The sequence below is a fragment of the Stegastes partitus genome, unplaced genomic scaffold (genome assembly GCF_000690725.1).
Source record: "Stegastes partitus isolate 25-593 unplaced genomic scaffold, Stegastes_partitus-1.0.2 Scaffold1362, whole genome shotgun sequence".
Taxonomy (NCBI): Eukaryota; Metazoa; Chordata; class Actinopteri; family Pomacentridae; genus Stegastes; species Stegastes partitus.
In genome coordinates, this window is record NW_007579093.1 from 98,841 (window position 1) to 119,098 (window position 20,258).

The 20,258-nt window shown below is 45.3% G+C and overlaps 1 protein-coding gene across 2 annotated transcripts in view; it reads left to right on the forward strand.

Annotated features, from left to right (window-relative positions):
• LOC103370044 (vang-like protein 1) overlaps positions 1-20,258 on the forward strand; it is a 42,171-nt gene that overhangs the window by 11,491 nt on the left and 10,422 nt on the right. For both annotated transcript variants that reach the window (XM_008298947.1, XM_008298946.1), the window contains exons 3-4: positions 14,182-14,613; positions 15,176-15,351. In XM_008298947.1, coding sequence (XP_008297169.1) covers positions 14,182-14,613; positions 15,176-15,351 — 608 coding nt within the window. The remainder of the gene's footprint in view (positions 1-14,181; positions 14,614-15,175; positions 15,352-20,258) is intronic.

Sequence of the window (20,258 nt, forward strand, 5' to 3'; positions counted from 1 at the left end):
CACAGAAGAGCAGCTGAGTAAGAAGACATCTGGTTTTGATGAAGAAGTTGACAGTACGAGCGCGTGTGAGTTAAAACATCAGGGGACGAGTTCACTAATAATACCAGCGAGAAGCGTTCAGTCACAGGGAGCTTCAGAGTCTTGGAAACAAATACGTTCACAGAGTTGGAAAAAATAGATTTTATAATTAACAGCAACTATAGGGGTGTTCTCTTCTCCATAGCAACCACAGGAGCCAGGAGTGAGCATTGCGGTAGACGGAAATAAAATATCTCTCGAGCAAAGTTGAAATTATGGAAGTCAGTGGGTGTAACGTGAGCCTATAGGACTGTTATATTAGTCAAGATGGTTTCTGTGTTGAGCAACATGTAGAATTTTGGAATCACTGACTGTAGAAAGCGCTTCACACCTCTAATAATAGCACACATTCCTTCAGCAGCCTAACTGTGAAAACTCAACACCAGCAGACTAAAATCTGAGCGTGTCTTCACTGACAGTGTGTAAATTTCAAACAGCAAACCTGACCTGAGAGGGCAGCTCACAGACAGTCCAGCGTAGGTTTTCCCTCCCTCCTCCCCCACTCGAGGCTTCTGTTCAGCTTCAACATCAGTTAATTCAATTGTTTGTTTCTGGATTTGATCCCGCGGTTTGGAATTAAACAGTCGACGATGACAGTTTATAATCTTTAAGGTCACACTGAGTCAGAGGATTGACCTCTTTACTTTCAGTCTTCAGTGTGGACACTTTGCATTTGTTATCTGCATCAGTGGCAGTTCACACCAGTGCACATGCTTCCAGATGAATCAATGATCTGTCTCGTGAGATGTGGGTGTTCTTCTAGGAACTTCAACACTTGCTGCCAGCGAGAGTCAAATGCATTTAATGAAAGAAGTGATGGAGATTTTAGCACGCAGGCAGCCGCAGCTTCCCCACCAGTGACCCGTTGTTTCAGCCAAACCGCCCGGAACAGCAGCTCTTATCGAAAGTTCGGCTTAACCAGCTGAAGGAAACAAGATGACAAACACACGCAGACAATCCGACGTTCACCATCGCTTACTGACCTACTTGCCGCTCACTTTCCCTCGTGGCAACACTCGTTATCAGAGCTCATGTATGTGTGACTGTGTTTTTTTTTTCATCTGCATACTGCGTCTAATTTTAACACATGACAGGATTTGCCACACAGCGCAGCCATCCTCAGTATTTTGCTCTTCATGTCTTATTCATGCCGTGGCCTGCAGTGGTGCTGCTGACAGGGCGGGGAGTGTTTGGCTTTAGTTTGAGTAATCAGGGCCACCGATTCTACTGAGAGCGAGGCTCTGCTCAAATCCTGGTGTGTTAGAGCGCTGGGCTCTGCAGACGCTCCTGTTTTGTGTCTGCGTGCGTCAGTCTCGTCTCAGACTCTCACTGTGCAGCTCATTACTTCACTGCTGGGACTTAATCAGAGTCTTGGCTGACAGAGCAGCACATCGCTCCGGGCAGGGATGTCCTCACAATCCAGCGGAAAAGTTTCTCATGGCTGTTTGTGTGATGCCTCACCGCTGGAGCTACAAAGGAAGAGGGGCGTTGCTTGACACATGTCGGAAAGCATGACTGGAGAGTTTAACACCGAACCGGGCGGAGATTGTTGAGATAGACGACAACATGCAGGAGACGCATCAAAGCTTTTAGTCAGAGTCTGACAATTTAGGAAATAGATTGTAGTTTTCACGCTAAACTCGGCCTCCTCGTCGTATTTTGCTCACAGAATGAGAGCGGAATCGATCCTCTCACCTCGGCAAGAAAGTGGAAAAGCATATTATCCAAAAATGCTGAGCCTTTTAGGGTATAAGCTGTGATGCATTCCTCATGGAAACATACATAACTCAATGTGTTGCTTGATATGTTTGAACAGAACACTTCAAGCCGGTTGCTCCAACTTCAGGACCCGGGCCAAAGCTCTAGGCTGTATGCTAATGTGTGAAAGGTGAAAAATACACCCAGAACGCTTTCTCAGCAGTCAGATGTTCAGCAGGCGTCGGTGACGGCTCTGCCTCTGCACTATGTTGGATGTTTGTAAATGACAATGGAGGTGAGTAGAGCTCAGGCCGACATGTGGACTTTCTATTGATGGACTCGTGCTAAGTCGTGTATAATTGGCTCAGTTTATGCCGCTGCTATTGTTGTACGTAACCGAATATTGGAGGGCGTAATGAGAGCTGGAGTGGAGCAGCTAAGATGAGTGTAGCATGGTAGCTCTGTGTGTGTTGTATGAGGTGTCAAACAGCGGAGATGTGATATGTTTAAACCATAAAGCATTCTTTGAGAATTAGCACCTTCCAGTCCCGACAAATGGAGAGAGAATGTGGAGCTGGTGTATTTTTAAACGTTTATGTGAAGGTTAGAAAAAGAACTTGTGATTTATGGTTTGCTCTGTGGGTCAGGAAGTCGCTGGTGTTGGTGTGTTTGTGCAGAGATGAAGCAGTCGGGCTCGAAGTGCACTCGAACCTGGTTTACGTGTGACTGCACACTCACATTTAGAACAATTATCAGCTTGCGATGTTTGTGCACTGGCTGCTTGTTGTCTCTAAAGGATCGTCTCTTTACCACAGACGTCTAACCACGCTGAAGAGGCAACTTAAGGGTGGAAGAACACCATCGTCATGCTGTGGATGCAGCGTCTGCTAACTAACATGAAATATTCAAGCAGCCTCTTCTTGGAAGTTGCACACATCTCTCCTCCCCATCTTCCCTGGGCTTGCCTGTCTCTCCTTCACTTCCCACTGTTTCACCTTCCTCTCACCCTCCCTGCAGCCCAATTTATTCAACCCAATTAAACTCAGCTGCTTTGTGAGCGCGGTTGTTTGCCAACTGGAGCTGGGCTTAGGTGTAGTAAGAGTGATGCAACTCTTGGCATTCACCGGCAGACCACGGTGCAGGTAGTTCCGCCGCCCCCGAGTCCGAGGGGCATGCAGGCAGCCATGCCGGCTTCTTGGAAGAGGCAGGGCGTTAGCGTTCGTGTTTGGGATCTCTTCTCTGTGGTGAGTGCCTCCTGGCTCAGGCTCCTGTGAGACAGCCTCCCGCGGAGCTCCATGGATCTCCCGGCGCTTTGTGTGTCTGTGTGTGCTGGTTGTAAGCGGCGTGTTCCAGCCGGGCTGCAAGCTCTGTGGGTGGGCATAGCAGGGGAGGGGAAGAAACACTTCTCTGCTATAGATTTGGAAGGTGTTTTTTTGAGAAGAGCACAATTTTTGGGGGGGTATTTTTATGCCTCTATTTGTAAGTAGACAGAAACTCACTGCGGGGAAGCAGAGAGACCGGAGCAACATGAGCCCAAGTTCCCTGGACAGACTCCAGCAGGGAGCATCGGGCGTCGTGGCTGTTTGGTGTTCAGCCCTCGGAAAAGTTTTGCAGCACTTTCGTCTGACATCTGGTCTTGCTTTTTGTTATTTTAGTGTTGTTTCTTATTTAAGCTGTGGTGTAATCATATATTATATTACATTGTGATTAGAAAACACCTGATTGCAGATGACCGTCGAGCAGCCCGGTAACATCCGACAATGACAGCCATGTTGTTTTGTGCGTCTTATGCAAACTACTTGTCAAACAAACCACAAACACATTCGTGCCGGTCAGTCACATCTGTCTGTCTGTTTTCTCTGGATTAAATTTTGTTCTTAACATTTCATTTCAAGCCAACAGAGGAAGTAGATTACAAGTGGACTGTCCAACACTATGACACTCCTCCTCTCAGACTCCACCTTCCCTCCAACAGCAGCACCATTAAAGTCGTCTGCACGTTTACACACTTTTGATTTTATTTTGGGGGTCTATTATAATATGTTTAAATGCCTTAGTGTTTAAAAAAACATTGTTTACATAATGCAATTTTTAGGGACTAGTTTGAATTAACCCTCTGAACTCTGAGCAGATTTTTGCTCCTGTCACATTTTTCACTGCAGTATTGAATCCTGCACCTCTCTGGAAACCAGAAGTAGATAAAGAAGAGCTCCAAGGCATCTTCTGTGCAGTATGATGCTGGAGTAATGTCCTAAATTATAACAAAAAGAGAGAAAGTTGAATTTCTTTGATCGTAAGATGCGTCTCCCAACAACTCGCTGACACCTCGCCTCCCTGTGTGCTGCTTTTGAACCATGCAGCATTTATTTTATTGATCCAGCGTGTTTTATTTTCCTCTCTGTCTCTTATGTCATCTCCTCTCTTTGTCTGAAACTCTCTGAACTCTGTTTGCCGCAGCAGCTTAGTCAGTCACGGCTTTCTGGTTACGCTGAGGAACGCACAATCTTTTGTGTTTATCCCAGAATGTGGTGCAAATGGTGGAGTGATTTAGATCAGATTTGCCTGTTTTCCCTGACAGAACCACACATGGTAGCTTCAGGGACTGTCGGAAAGTTTATAATCTGATGATTCGTTCTGGGCAGTAGTTATTGTTTGGTGTTTTTTTTTTTTTTTTTTTAAGGAAGCACGTCTTTGTGTAGGATTAATTTAAAGTAAATTGCAGCGTGTGTCTGTGAATGCAACAGTGTGGCTCGGTGTGTTTTTGCGGCGTGAACGCTGAGGAATAAGACGCACGCACAAACACTACTTCTTCGTGGCACACACTATATATAGAACATCACCTGACATCCTTTTAGGACGCTGTCAGTCGCTCGTACGGACAGCTTTAGTTTTACTTCCCTCGCAGCGCACACACATGAACACACATGTCGGCAGCGGCACGGCGACACCACAGTGCTCACTGGGTCAGAAGCAATGGATGGAGAGTGGTGCTGAGGCAAGAGGCGAGCGGAGAATGAGAGAGAGGATGCCTTGAGGGGAACCGGGAGGAAGCGGGAGAGAGAGGATGCGAACACAGACACACATCTTTGGGTGGATCGCACCTAATTGTTGTTGTTTGTTTACTTTCCTCACTGGACTCAGATGTTTGTTTATTATCCACTCTTCCCCCCCCTCTCTCTCTTTATCCATCAATCCTTTCATCCCTCCCCCCCTCCATCCCCCCTGCTGTCAGGACAGCCCATGTGATTGTCTCCTCACCCCTCCTCACCCCTCCACCCCCCTCCCCAACTCCTCTCCTCTCTCCCTCACTCTCTTGTCTTTCTCCATAAAGCCCCATTACATTATGTGGCAAGTGAGCGCACAGTCCCATACAATACCTCCTGAGGCATGATGGGAGATTTTTCTATATAAAGACGGATAAAGCGAGGGGGCCGGGCTGCAGATCAGGAGAGAGTCAGGGAGGTCAAGCACACACACACTCGTATTCTGGGATGGATGGAGGGAAGGGAAGCAGTGGCTGAGCGCAGAGAGGACGTTTGTCTGAGTTTGGTAGTTTGAGGATTTGAGGATGCAGCAGTCGCCAACGGGGATGGAGGCTGGAGACCAAGTGCTGCAGGTGCTTGAGGTTTGTGAGCCTGTGGAGGAGATAAAAGAAGTGATCATCACCACCATAGAAGAAGACTCGAATACTAACTCACCTCCAGTGGCCAGCTGTGGATCAGGAGCTAAGCCGAGCCAGGTAAGGCTGACCGGTGCAGCCAGAAGCCGCCAGACTCACCAGGACTGATGCTGAAGTTCTCATTCTGCATTAACAACAAATATGTGTTTTTATGCCTGTGGTGGCTTTATTTTTTCAGATCGTTTGCATTATCCAGGATGCAGGCCTGCTCAGCAAAAAGGTCTACATGGATTTGGCTTCATGGTGTATAGTTATGTGTCTGTGGATGCGTGTGTTTATGGAGATAAAATCCCTGTTTGTGTACCATTAAATGTAGCTGGATGGTTGTGAACGCAGCTGATGTGGAAAGGAGACGGTGGCGTTTATGTCACAGTCGAGCTCGCACCTGGCGTCTGCATCGGTGTTTTCTGGGAGGCTTTTAGTCCAACAAGCTCTCTAGTTTAACCGACAAACTGCTGCACATCGTCTGATCTCTGACCTATCTGCAGGATGATGTTATTTGCTCGTGTCTTTTTCCAAATATTGCACATCCCCGCTTAATCTAGAAGAAGAATCGACGATAGAAACAATCTTTAATAACATTACGGGCTACTTTAAGTTGGTTTGGCAAAATTGTGAGCAGCAAGTTGCTTTTTTTTTAACAATTCGTGCATTTATTTGCGTTCATGGTTCTGTCTGACGTATCTAAGTCCTATACTCTCCCTGTTTTTACTTCTGTTTTTGGTCTCCACCGACTCCAACTATCTGGTTCTCTGGTTGATAGACACTCCATTATGTTCAGATAGTCACTAAAACAGCTGCCTAAGTGAACAATAAATGTGCTGAAACGCTTCATAGGACTGAGGGAAACTGCAGAATCGTGTTTATTTAGTTCATCACCACTATGAAGAACACTTTACATCTTTTTAGTTATTTCATTGTTGACGTAAGAACATAAATTTGGAGCATTTTTAACATGGACTTCACAGATTTGGTGCATAAATACTCGGTGGCTAACACATCACACCGTCATCTGTGACATACTGTCTTAGTGACATAATCACCCCATTTCACCTTTCAGCCATGACAGCCGCACAGGGTTTCCACCTCAGTATAAATTAGAAGTTCTCTGTACCCCCTCAGACATTTCTGCACATAATCCACTTCAGCCATCCTGCCGTTTACCTCTTTATCAGGTGCTGCTCAGCTGTCAGTCTCCCATTGTCTCACAGTCACTCCTCTATCCCGAGAATTAGCCGTGGAAGCCTTTTTAAGTGCTTCCTTTCCTTGTCCTGACAAGTTCTTGGCAGCCGCACACGCTGTCCGCACTTCGAACAAAGGTGGTTTCAAACCGGCTATGAGGAGCTCTTTGGGAATGCACGTCGCTGTGTTTTACACTCACATGCACACACCTCGCCTCCCAGGAGTGAGCAAAGTGCACTTGTTCCTGCACCGAGCGAGGGGCTTTGTTTGCAGCCCACTTACAGCCGAGCAACAGAAAACAGGCTTTTAGTGGACGTTTGATTTACTGTGAGAGACAATAGCTGTTATTTATACTCTGGTGGAGATAAAAGGCTAAAATAGTGCATTGAAAGCTTTGTAAATGCACGCAGGCTGACACAGCATGCAAGTGTACTATATATATATATATATATATCACCTGTGTAGAACATGCGACGTTCTCTGAGCAACTTCTGCTGCTGTGTCAGACTAATCATTTGACAGGAATGCAGCGAGCTCAGGGTTCAGGTTATTAGTACAGTTCAGCAGGTCAGTATGCGGAAAATATGTTGATTTCTCTGACTTGAGCTGCAAAAATGAGCTGTTATCGCTCTGAGGACTGTAGCTTTGGCATAAACAGCTGATACTGTCATACAGTTTATCATCAAAAACACCCTGAAGGCCTTTTGAGTAAGCAGCTCGGTAATGCAATACGATATATCCAGACGAGTGCCCGTGTGCAGTTCAGATGTCTCGCTGGATGTGTTTAAAACTCAGCAGCTTCTGTATCTTGTTGCAGCACTTTGCTTGCAGCCGTGCCAGATTTTTTTTTTTTTTTTTTATCAAAGAAATACTTTGATGGCACATTCTGCGTCTTATCACAGCGCTCGAGCCACGCTTTGGAAACTGCCTCCGCTCAGCCGTTTTTAATGCTGCCATATCTTTTTTTGCTGGAATGTGATGGAGAGGGTGATTGACTGGAGAGCTGCCTGCACACTGTAACTGTTCCTGGTGCTCGCCTTGGTTCTAGATTAGTATTTTTTCTTTGCTTTGATTTGCTGACTGTAATCTTTCTTTAGTTTTGTTCATAGACTTCCAGTCCTCGGTTCTGAAACTATGCCAACGGTTCTGTAAAATAGTGCAGGACTGCCTTCTATTCACACATATTAAAGGAATAGTCTGACATTGTGGGAAGTGAGCTGTTCTTTCATGTTCCCCCGTGTTCCAGTGCTCCCATAAGCTGACCATCTTCTGGTATCTCCTCATCAAACCGTCACATATCTTCCAAAATGTCAAACTGCTCCTTTAAACTTCACCTAAATTCCGACTTTTTTAGACAGAAGATACACGAGGTCGTCTTCTGACCGCATGTCGATAGATGTTCATGGAGAAAACTCACTTAAGGTGCATAATAAAAGACAAAAAGACATTTTCTGCCTCGATAATCCGACCCTTAACAATCCTAAACCTGCTATCCGACAGGTTTTTAGGAAAAGAACCCATAAAAACAGCCTTAACATAGCGACAGCCTTGGATTGTGACTCCGACATGACATTTAATGTCACCAATCAGGATGACGGCGTATTATCTGACTGAACAATCCCACAGATTGGCTACGTTCACACTGCAGGACTTAACGCTCGATTTGTATTTTTTTAATGAAATCCGATTTGTTTGCGAGTTCGTTCTCATTTCCAGTTAAATGCAACTTGTATGTGAACTACTGTGTGAACTTCATACGACCCCAAAGTGTCGGGGGAATGGCGCTGGTGGAAACAGAACCATGAGCGCTAACTAAACTAGCATCAGCAGCCAAGTACTGCCTGGGCGTTCCGGCCACTTCCCCCCCATCGGAGGTGGAGTAGTTGCCCCTCACCGCTCCGAATATTCAGATATTCATCATTAATTGGGCCTGAATATCCAGGGACCAGCCCTACTAGTTATTATAACAACTATGAACAATAAATATTAACAACAAATGAGCCTTCCAGCATCAAGCCCTCCTTGTATCTGGACCTCCGTCTTGACAATCCGACATAGAAGGAGGTTTTACATTTAGTGTCGGATTATCGAGTCACGACTGTAATATAAAAACCCAACCCACCATCATTTGTAGAGGATTCCCCAGTGTGGCTACAATCCGTGCAGCTTCCTCTCTGTTGCATCCAGGGAGGTTGGAATTATTAGAACAGGTTCCAGCACATCGATGCAGCTGACTTCATGGTAGAAGCCTGCAATTCACTCCCAAGTTTTGATCAGGCGGTGGTGAAGGTGTCGGCGCTTGCTGCAGATCTCACTCTGACCTGCTGACGGGGACACGGAGACACGCACTGGATGTAAAAAACCTCCCAAGTGTCTCTAATCCATAGAGCCTGAGGTTGTTCATTTTGTTACTCACATGTGGAGGTTTTATCAAGTGGAAATATATAAAAATAAATAGCTAAGAGCCTGAGGGTTTAACTCGGTCTAAGTGGATGAGGAATGGGATTCTTCTCTTCCTCTTGAGAACACGTCATGTCAGATGTTTCCGTTGTTTCTACCTCAGCTCCTCCCAGCACACAGGTTTGGCTTCTGAAGGCCTGTCTGGCTCCACTCAGGACAAGAGCAGACCTGACAGGTGTTCGCTTGCCGTGTTCGTGACGCATACGTAGTCGTACACGTGGGTTCGTCTGCTGCAGTAATCATCTCTGGCCCTCAACCCTTATCCTGACTTCCTCTGCCTGTCTGGATCAATCCTCCTCCTCCCTGTAATTGGCTGTCTTGTTATCGAACACTTTCTGTCACGCTCTCGCGCTTCCTCGTTCCCCGTCTCCTCGCCGTTCCTCTACGTTTCACCTGCTTTCATGCGATGAATGGGACGGCCCTCCTGCGAGGCTGCTGGCACCAGGTCAGCCTGCGGTGATTGGTTAATCCTGCGAGGAAATGTGGGTCACTAGTGTCTATTTTTAGTCGCACCGGCAGAGGGGAAGCCCAGGTACAGTAGTCCGGATCAGTGAAACTTTAAAGATACCGGACTCATGAGGCCAGACTGACATTAGTGACACTTCAGCTGCATGTATTTATGTATTCATATCAGAATGATTGTGATTATTTGCTTCTTTTTAATCAATGAAACCGAAAAGAAAAGCGAGAAAAGTCCATCACAGCAGCTCTTTTGTGTGTGGACGGTTTGCGGTGATGGAGTTCTTGATGGAGTCCTTAAGCGGTGTGTGATTCAGCGCTTCGAGGGCTGATGAGTGCATCCCGGCGGCCACGAGGCATGTGAAGCCGTGATTCATGTCTCCCCCGGGTGTTGTCGAGGTACGCTGTGGTCAGAGAGGCGCTCTTCCTTACACCTAATGCCTATTGATTTCCTTTCTCTCCACACACACACACAGAGCGGTCAGACAGGATTAAGACTTAAGAATCTGTCAACAGTTAAACAGGAAACATACACGGCGCTCCCCTCCACTATATTTACTCATTTAGACTCTGAAACGTAAATGTTGGGTTGAACAAACACCTGCTGAGTAACTGCTCAGGTATGCTCGACGCGAGTCCTTGACGGTTTGAGAATCTCCACGCAGCCGCACTTATCTCCGCTAATACAAAAAGAAAATAATGAGGCTGTGCTCGCCTTCGTTCTGTGGATGGGATAATTGCTTCATGTGAATAAAAAGCCTGTTGCATGAGTCTCGGTGGAGCGGCTGAGGGCTCTCCAGTCTGCCTCCCTCATTATTAATAAAGTGGCTTTCGCTGTTTTGCTCCACAAACAATCTCCACTCCAATTGACTGGACTGAAGCATGTATTATTTATGTTTGTGTGCGTTGCATTGTGAGCTTTGCATCGGGTTCTGTCAGCACACAATTAATCTCCTTTAACTCGTTAATAGAGTAGCTAGCATCACGCTTGTTGCAGCTTTTAGTAGCTGCTGAAGGAAAACAGAATGTTTTTTAGTTTTTGTTGGAGGAAAAATCATTTGAATTTCAGTTTGTTGTATTTTATTGTCTTAACCCTTGAAGCCCAAGCAGTTGTGGGTGTTTTTTTTCTTTTCTTTTGCTCCTTTTACTCATTTTTCAGCTCATTTTTCACTGCGATGTAAAGTCGTGCACCGAGACTAGAAGTAGAGCGAACTCACAAATGTCTTGGACTGTGTTATTATTCCATAAATCATGAAGAAGGGATTATTCATTTTATTTAAAAAGCAAAACTTTAATCAATGTGCAGGGGTTTCTCTATGGACTATAGGTAGCTCGGTGTTTTTTTTTAAATATTTTTACAGTCTCCTGCGGACCAGTAATTTTATTTTCCTAATCCTTCCCATATTTGTCTCCTCTCTGCTCTCTCTAAACACATCCTGCAGTTTAAATTTTTAAAAAAGTCTGAATTTTTGCAACCTGACTGTTGGTCACAGCTTCTCATTTGAAATATTTCAGACGAATCGTTCAAGGACAGTTCAAGGAAATTTTTAAAAATGTTTTCTGGCAGATAAATGGTGCCATTTTGATGTTGTTTTTAATTTTTATTTTCTATTATAACTGCCTCTTTATCCTAACCTGTGGGTAATTGAGTCAGGAGGATTAACTGCCTGTTTTCGGTTGAATTTCTTTCCTGACATGTAGACCCTTTGCCCCTCTAGTGTCAGGTTGCCCAGAGAGATGTGGTAATATCTTTACTGTTCAGCCCTTTGAACCCAACTCATGTATTCCTGTGTGTGGTTCAGCACTCATAGGATCTATTAATAACTTAATTTAGTGCTGCACAAATCAGACATTAGAGGATAAAACAAACAAAATGGGCAAAACAGCAAAATAAAACCACTGCAATGCAAAAGATAAAATCAAGCAGAGCAACACAGTAAAATATATTATGAGGAAATTGGTAAAATAGTGACAATACAACCAATTAAAAGAAGATATAACGGTTGTAGTGATGTTCTGAAAGAAGCCCAAGAGCCTCTTTCAGGGAAAAGCTCAGGGACGTGAAGAGCAAACGGCCGAACCCCGACGGGCCGCTCGTGATGTTTGGCTCTGCAAAGCAATGCAGACGGTGACACGAGTATTTACAACCACGCCGTCGTGTCAGAGGTCAAACGAACCTGAGACAGCTTTCAGTGCTGGAGCTCATCAAACAGACCGGCGGTGAAAAACGACACCAACGGCGAACACGTCACCTCCTGTGAATGATGGCGGTGCTATAAATAGAACGTGTTTCATCAGTTTAAAGGCTCGTTACATGTTGTCTTTATGGATTATCATTTAATGATCAGCTAGTGAAATGCAAACCGATTTGTCTCAGCGGCTTCTTTCTATGAGAGAGATTTCTGTATTTGTGTTTTCCTCTGGTTTGAAGTGGGAAGAGGAAGGTTATGTCACAAACCGATCAGATGTTCTTCATCAAATCTGATCATCAGCCTACGCCCACACAGTCCACATGAAGCAAACATGATGAATGAATAAAGGATGTTTTGTTCAAAGCTGGCCATGAATGTTTCTCTGGAGCTTTAAAGAAACAAAAACTGACCACATCTCCCTTCACTTGTATTTACATCAAGAAACAACCGTTAGCTCATGTTAGCATCGTCAAACACGTTGAATGGATGCAGAGTCATGTTGTCTTCACTTCACTTTTCTTTCCTTCTCTCTGCTCACGTCAATAAATAACATTTAAAAAGTGTGAAGACGGCCAATAGTTTCAAAAGGAGGGACTCACTCAGACCGGCTACCAAAATCCAACACACTCAGGTGTTTGCTGTTATATTATTACTGTGTTTGTGTTCAAATTCTTGCAGATTGCACCTTAAAGTGTAAATATAAGGTAATCCTTTGGAAGAGCAAATGCATTATTATCAGCAAACTATCCTGATATGGAGGAAATATACTTTTTCATCTCATTCTCTTAATGCACAACTAATATTATGTATAGTAGTGAAACAATCTATTATTAGTATGTGAGTGCAGCATCTTTCAGAGACAACCTGAGCATACTGCTGCCTGCCTGGGTCCTCCTATTGTTCTGCTTCATGTGCTTTAACCCTGAGGCCAGTGGGATATTCTCTGTCCCAGTGCACCATCCTCCTCCTCCTCCTCCTCCTCCTCCTGCTCCTGCTGCACCTCCCAACCCCCTCAGTCTAAAGTGTTCATAATGCATCTCCTGCACGATCCCCCTCTCTGCTAGCGTGGGGCAAATGTTATTGATACGATCCTCAAAATAGGACTACATATCGCAGTTTAGTAACAGAATTTTCGACTGATGGAAGAAGAAAATAAAAGCTGTGATTGGATGTTCTTGTAGCTGATGGCAGTTCATTATCTGCCCCCTCCTGTTTTTTTTTTTTCTTTTTGCTGGCGAGGGTAGCTCTCAGCCGCTCACAGTCGGCAGCCTGTTATGACTACCATGTAAAGAGTCCTTATCTTTGTTGTTCTAACAGCTCTGCTTCGACACCGCTGACCTTCATTATCTGCGGATGCAGTCGGACCGAGACGTCAGCGAATAGCCCCGTTGGCAGCTCGCTTTGTTTACTTTCTCCACATCCCATTTTGTATTTGTTTCTGTCTCACATGCGTGACGATAACCTCCCATTCAGCTGACGTTTCACTCAGAAGCAGAGCGTTACTGAGATTATTTGTCTTTAGTTAAACAGGAGTACCCCTGAGAGAAAAAACAAGCTTAAAGGGAGATTTTAGGAAAATATCTAATTGCAATTTCTGGCAAATTATGAGATTACAATTTGATTTGAAATATATTTTTATAAGTCCTGCTTCAATTTAATATTCATTCATTCATAGATTAAAAGATGTGATGGAGCGTTTGCACGACACACCATCAAAAGAGTGACTGTCACACAAGTAGGAATGAAAATAAAACACTGAGACGACAAAGTGAACTCTGAGTCTGATGCCATTTAAAATAAACGAGCTGTGGCTTTTAAATAATGACGCTGGGCTCATGTGAGTCGAGCCAAAGCTGCAGCCTGAATGGACAAACACTAACAGCTCCTAAAAGTCTTCATCTGCCTAAATTACATATAATTGTTATTATTTAGTAGCAGCACAGTGTATATTATAAACCGCTGCTTTTTGCTTGATAGTTTAACTTTTTTAACTTAAATCAATTATTGATTAACCCCTAGTGGAAGATATGTGCACGGCAGATCTGAAATGACACAAAACTAATAAAGTGTTTTTGATTTACGTCTTGAAGGTTGGAGTCCAAATAAAACTGTGAATGTGGGTGTTTTGTGTATTTATTGTTCTGATAAGGCAGCAAATAGTTCACACCAGAAACGTAGTAGACATGCACAGAAAGAGGCCACAGAAAGTGTTCTTAATTTATTACCCTGTTACATCTGATGGAAAATATTTCCAATAAAAGAGCTGTTTCTGTTTTATGAAAGACCTCCACATGGACTCTGCTGGTTCAGTCCTTCTCAGGAGTCTCTTCTCTCTGCTCAGAGCTGAAATAAGACACTGGGATGTTTAATCAGTTTTGCAGCTTGGTGATGATCAAGAAGCGAGTTAATGATAAGATATCCTTGTATTCTCAGGATGACAACTGGGGCGAGACCACCACAGCCGTCACAGGCACGTCGGAGCACAGCCTCTCTCAGGAGGACATCGTCCGCATCACCAAGGACCTGGAGGACAGCGTGGGGCTCGACTGCCGCCGCTACTTCACCCGGACGCTGGCTGTGATCCTGGGCTTGCTGGTGTTCCTCACGCCGCTGGCCTTCCTGGTGCTCCCCCACCTCCTCTGGCCGGAGAAGCTGCAGAGCTGCGGGACGGCCTGCGAAGGCCTCTTCATCTCCGTGGCCTTCAAGCTGCTCATACTGCTGCTGGCCGTCTGGGCGCTCTTCTTCAGGCCGGCGCGGGCTGGCCTCCCGCGGGTCTTTGTGTTCCGGGCGTTGCTCGCCGTGCTGGTGCTGCTTTTTGTGGTCTCCTATTGGCTCTTCTATGGAGTCAGGATACTGGACTCACAGGTGAGCTGAGGGCAGGTCACAGGGGGTGGAAACATAACAGCTATCACTGCTTATATTGTTGGTGTCTAAGAATATAACTGGAAATTCAAGTGAGTCCACACACAGAGAAAAACAAAGATTTCCAGCAGCTCGAGTGGGAGAGGTCTCATATATTGCAGACACATTAATATTTAATGCCCTCAGGAGCTCAACGAAATCGCAGACAAGCAAAACACAGCTATTTGGTTTCCCCAGTGATGTGTGTTTACTGTGAGTCATAATTTAACATCCCGGTTGGTCCCTCTCTCAGAACGCGTGTGGAAAACTCACACAAACAGAGGGTTTTTTTTAAAACCCTCTGTTGCAAGCTTTTTAGCTTGCAATCCTTTGAAAAGTCTCTAAATATTCATATGCTCTACATCTAGTCCTACATGTGTATGATCTCAAGTTCTGTCCCTGCAGGGGTGTTTTATGCTTATTATTTGCTTGACATTCTGTTAGCACACATTTGTACATAGTGCATGCTGTGCATACACTCAGCTAACAGGTTGTGAATGACCCTTTACAACATCCCTGTGGACAGGATGAGAACTACCAGGGCATCGTGCAGTACGCCGTCTCGCTGGTGGACGCCCTGCTCTTCATCCACTACCTGGCCATCGTCCTGCTGGAGCTCCGGCAGCTTCAGCCGTGCTTCTCCGTGTGCGTCACGCGCTCTACAGACGGCGAGACGAGGCATTACAACCTGGGACAGCTCAGGTGAGACGCTGGAATTTACTCAAAACAAAAGGGCTTCAACAAGTCTGTTTTTAACCCAGGCCGTGTGGTAATGGTTTGTACTGTTATCTTGGTCCCTAAAATGCATTAAGTCTGAAACAAAAATGGCTCAAACAATAGCAGGGATATTATGGCTCCTGTTTCTCCTGCTCGACATCCTCCTCATGTTAGGAAAAGACCAGCTCAGATTAAAAGCTGTGGTGACGTTGGCCTCAACAAGCTCAGTTTATGAACACTTCTGAACATGTTGTTAATATGAAGCAACAACTGAAAGTCTCTGATCCTGAATTCTGTCTGCAGATCCGTGTGTCTGTCTTTGAGCTGCTGTTTTTTCCTCCACTGCTTCCAATTGTTTCAGCATTTCTATTCTGGATTGTGGTTGTTTTTCTATATCGTACAAAATAAGTCGTGTCACGGTAAGTATCTGTTCTGGTGGCTTCCCTCGTAAATAGAGTATTCGTTGGGAACTATTCTGAGTGAACATACAGCTGAAGGATGCGGGACTGGGTCGGAATAAACTACAGAGCGTTCATGGTAATAGGACGTGTCAGCCTGGGCGGCAGCGTGGCTCACTGATGTGTTTTTAACAGTTTTGGACAACAGCGGCGCTCCGCGGCACAAAGGAATGAGATATATCAGACTTTGACACACACACAATATACACTTTTGAGTTGGTTCGGTCTTCTTCAGACGACTTTCTTCACTGTTAGCTGGCTGTTCGGCTCATTATAAAGAAGATTCATAGCCTCTAACACCAGAAAGCTGTGTTCAGACGGTGTGAAACTTGCTGCATGAGACAGACAGATCCATATTCACCTGCAAATCCTGCTCAGCAAATCTTATCCTGCTTTGCTGTTTTGGGGAAGCATAAAATAGTCTGCAACACTGTAAGAAGCATAAAGGGATGCTGTTAGCGTTGAGAGCAAGAAGGCAGAATACCCAAATGACCTGTGTGCATGTAGAGATGGAAGGCAGAAGGAGTAGGAGGAAGAGACAAGACAGGTGGAGGTAAAGGGAGCTACGCTGATGAGGGCGACCAGGGGATAGAGGAGGAGAAGATGGGAGGGAAAACAGAGGAGGTGTGGGCGAGATGAAGGCAGAAACTGGGACACCTCAAGTGCAAGAGATGGGAGAATAAGGGGGAAGTAACCGGTTACGTACTCAGTGAATTTAGGAAGGAATTCATGCAGGAAAGTCTCAGGAAAGTCGGGATGTGCCTGAAGCACAAGATCACGTAGAAATGTAGAAAAATGAAATGCTAAGCCGGAGATGGAAGAAAAGACAGAGACAGAAAAAGGCACACAGTCAAAGTGGCTGACGGGGAGAGAAAATGGTGCCAGGAGAAAGAAAAGGAGAGGGTGGGGAAGACTTCAGAGAGGAAACTCCTCAGAAAGGAGCTGCAGACAGAGGGCGGAGTACAGAGGAAGAGACCCAGGAGACCGACGCAGGGAGAGATCTACAGGAGGGGGTGAAAGAGAGAATAGAAAACGAGGGATTAATAGTTAATGGGAGGGTCGTGTTGAAGAATCCTAAAATGTATGTGGGAATGGAAGAAAGGGAAGGCGTGTGTGAAGGGAAGAGCAGCTCAGACTAGACCAACCAGGTTTTATGACCTGACTGTCTCTGAGGAGAAACAGGAAGAACCCATTTTAAGGCAGGAGCTCTCCTGTTGCTGTCTGCCGTCAGTACCTCAGCCTCACATCCACTCCTGTTTATGGGGAACCAATAAAACCTGATGGATTTATGGATGGATGAAATACTATCCCATATCCACTCCCAGACTCTGGGCTTTATATCTTTTTGTAGTTTTGCAGGTGCAGTAGTCATGTGCTCAGGAGGACACATCTACCTTGGTCAGTTCTCCAAAATCAAAAGACGCCCAGATGTTTTATGCAGTGTAGACTAGTGCAGGTATGTGATGTGAACAATGTGTGTGATGCTGTATGTGCAGGTACATGTGAACAGGGTTTTATATGGGAATAGCAAATAGTATGAACCATGGAGGCAGCGTTATTGACAGATTCATAACAGTGCTTTAACTACATGTTTGATCTATTGCGGTTGATCGTTGAGTATTATTAAAACTCATTATGACAGCCAGTAATTTGCAATTACTCTAAAGATGCTCTAGAGCTGCATCGACAATTTGATCAAGTGTCAACTATTACAGGAACCACCCATCGGTTTGAGTATGTTTTTAAGGAAAAAAAAGTCAAAATGCTTCAATTCCAGCTCCTTAAATGTGAATACTTCTTTCTTTCTTTATTCCTTTATTGCAGGAAACAGAATTTCTTTTAGTTTACAAGATATTTCAGGCTGTTATCTTTGGGAAAACTATTTTCTGACATTTGATAGACCAAACAACCGATCGATTGAAGCCGCAGCAGGCAGAAATCTGGCAAAATAAATATTTCACCCTCCTCCTGCTGCTCCTTCCTCTTCTCTCCGTCTTCTAAGCCCCTCTAGTCGGGCATGGCTTTCCAAAGACAGTGAAGCTGAGCATCAACACATTTGTGGCGTCACACTGGATTCAAACCTGACAGCGACGGTAACCAGTCGCTGCAGCCCTCCTGCTATCATTCTTCATTATGTGCAGATTTATAATTTAACACCTCTCACTGTTATTTAGCTTTTTTGCTAATTCCTACCACAGTTGCCCCTCCACCACCCCAGCCTCCTCCTTCAGTGCTGCATCCTATTGATTTTAGTGATGCTCCTGGGTTTGGAGTTTGCATGTTCTACGTCTTGGGTTTTCACCGCGCTTCCTCCTGCAGTCCAAAGACACGCTGAGGTGAACTAGTGGTTCTAACTTGGCCGTAGGTGGTGAATGCATTGTTGTGTGTTGACCCTGTGATGAACTGCTGACCTGCAGGCTGCACCCGGTGGTGTGTAAATACTGGATGGATGTTCCTGTTTGTGTTTATTAAGCAGGGAATCTTTTTAGCAGGTTTGTTTCTACTCCAATGGGCAGAGCCTCATCTGATAACTAGCTGCATAACCAGATAAGTCCAAGGTTAAAGTTGAATCTGTCTTACTTTCATTTCCTCAGCACAGTTGTTTCAGGCTGTATTTATGTAGCAGGTAATGATGTACACCTGACTATCAGTCCTGGCTTCATTGTGAGGATGTGCAACCGCTGGTTTTAGATGTTTTATTCATTTATTCTCTTGTGCGCCAAGCACATGGATGTGAGCACAAATGTGTTAAGAAAAAAAACATTTAACAATAACTTCTTTCAAATCAGAGTGTAATGATTTAAATATTGATCTGCGTCAGTAGAAACGGGTCGCACACTGTCTGTGTGTGATGGCTGGTGTGTTTGCTGGCTGCCTTGGGGGTGTTGTTCTTTGTAAGCTGCGCCATTCATCCCTGCTTGGCCGGCAGCAGGCCTGGCCTCGCTCTGTTGTCCGTCTGTGACTGTAAACACACAGCTAATTAGTGCTCCCTGCAGACTGCAGCACGGCATCTGGTCAGCCCGACGCACACACACACACACACACACACACACACACACACACACACACACACACACACACACACGCACACACAGCAGCACAGACGCGTGTGTGAGCGTCGGTAATTGCACCATATACATGCAAACGGCAGATTCCTGTGAATCCACAAACATGAACAGTGCGTCGTTCACAGAGACTCTGACACAAGTGGGTGCTGTATTTTCTCAGACGTCTCTCCTGGTAGCAGGCGGCGGCTCACATTCCTGCTCTTCTGGCATCCATCCTTGGCCTTATCATAATGGGGGCCCTCCTGAGCCCTGGGGCCCTGATGGCTTGTCTCTGTCTGCTTTGCCTTTGATGCCAATCTGAGGGCCAGAAGAACCTTTTTTTGTCCCCTTGTTTGACTGGACAAGTTAAATATGGGGCGCATTCCTTACAGCTTGAGAGGATTGTTGCAGAGAGGTGGGGGTTAACGACACTCACTGCTGGAGACTTCCCTGTTTACGTTCTCTGACTGGTCGGTCGTGAGCAGCAGCAGCATCAGGACGGTGGTCAGCTGCCTCGCTCTCACTGGTCACTGGTTTATGATTGAATTTATCTGCAGCTCTTCTCTGTTTCCTCCACAGAGTGTGCATTCTTTGGAGATGCTGCTCTGCAGGCCGGCTGGGTTTGAATGGTTTTGTGTCATGTTTGCTCAGCTTAATAATTGATTGAAGTTGAGAAGCGTCGGGCACTGACTCAGCATTTAGTCACCGCTGAACAATGGTGCTGCCTGTGAATGCTTCATGTAAGAGAGGGCTGTGTGTGTTCCTGGAGTTAACAAGGGAGTGTTATCGCTCTCCCTGCTGCCCCTTCGGCGGAAATGAGCTCTGCGTCCGGTCTTGCTAAATAATCGCCGTGATTTGTTTTCCTGCAGAGTGTTATCATCTGAGCGACGCTTCGTTGTTGAGTTGGTTTCAATCTCTGTGTGTATTTAATTTGAGTAAAATCAACATGCAGCATGTGACGCTAACATATTTAGCTGTTCTGTCTGTGGTCCTAGCGTCTGTGATGTTTATAATGTCGTCGTCCTGTTTCTCAGACATGTTTGTTAACCGTCGACACAAAGCTTCTCATAAAATCTCGACAGGTGCTGAGCAACGACATGCACACAGGAAACAAGAGCAAACACAGACGCACTGCTTTCACGTTTATTTGAAGCAGACACGACGGTGTTTTGATCATCAGAAATCAGGATAAAGCGACAACGTGGACCGTCCTTTTATGCTCTGATATCCGAGTGTCTCATGTCTCTGAGTGCTGTTAAATCCAGCCCCTCTTCTTCTTTTCTCAAGTCGTGTATTTTTAGGCTGTAAACCAAATTAAACATCTGTCTTGTAACTCTGTTAGCCTCTCGTGATGTTACTGTCAGCTCGTGTTCATGTGACTGTCACC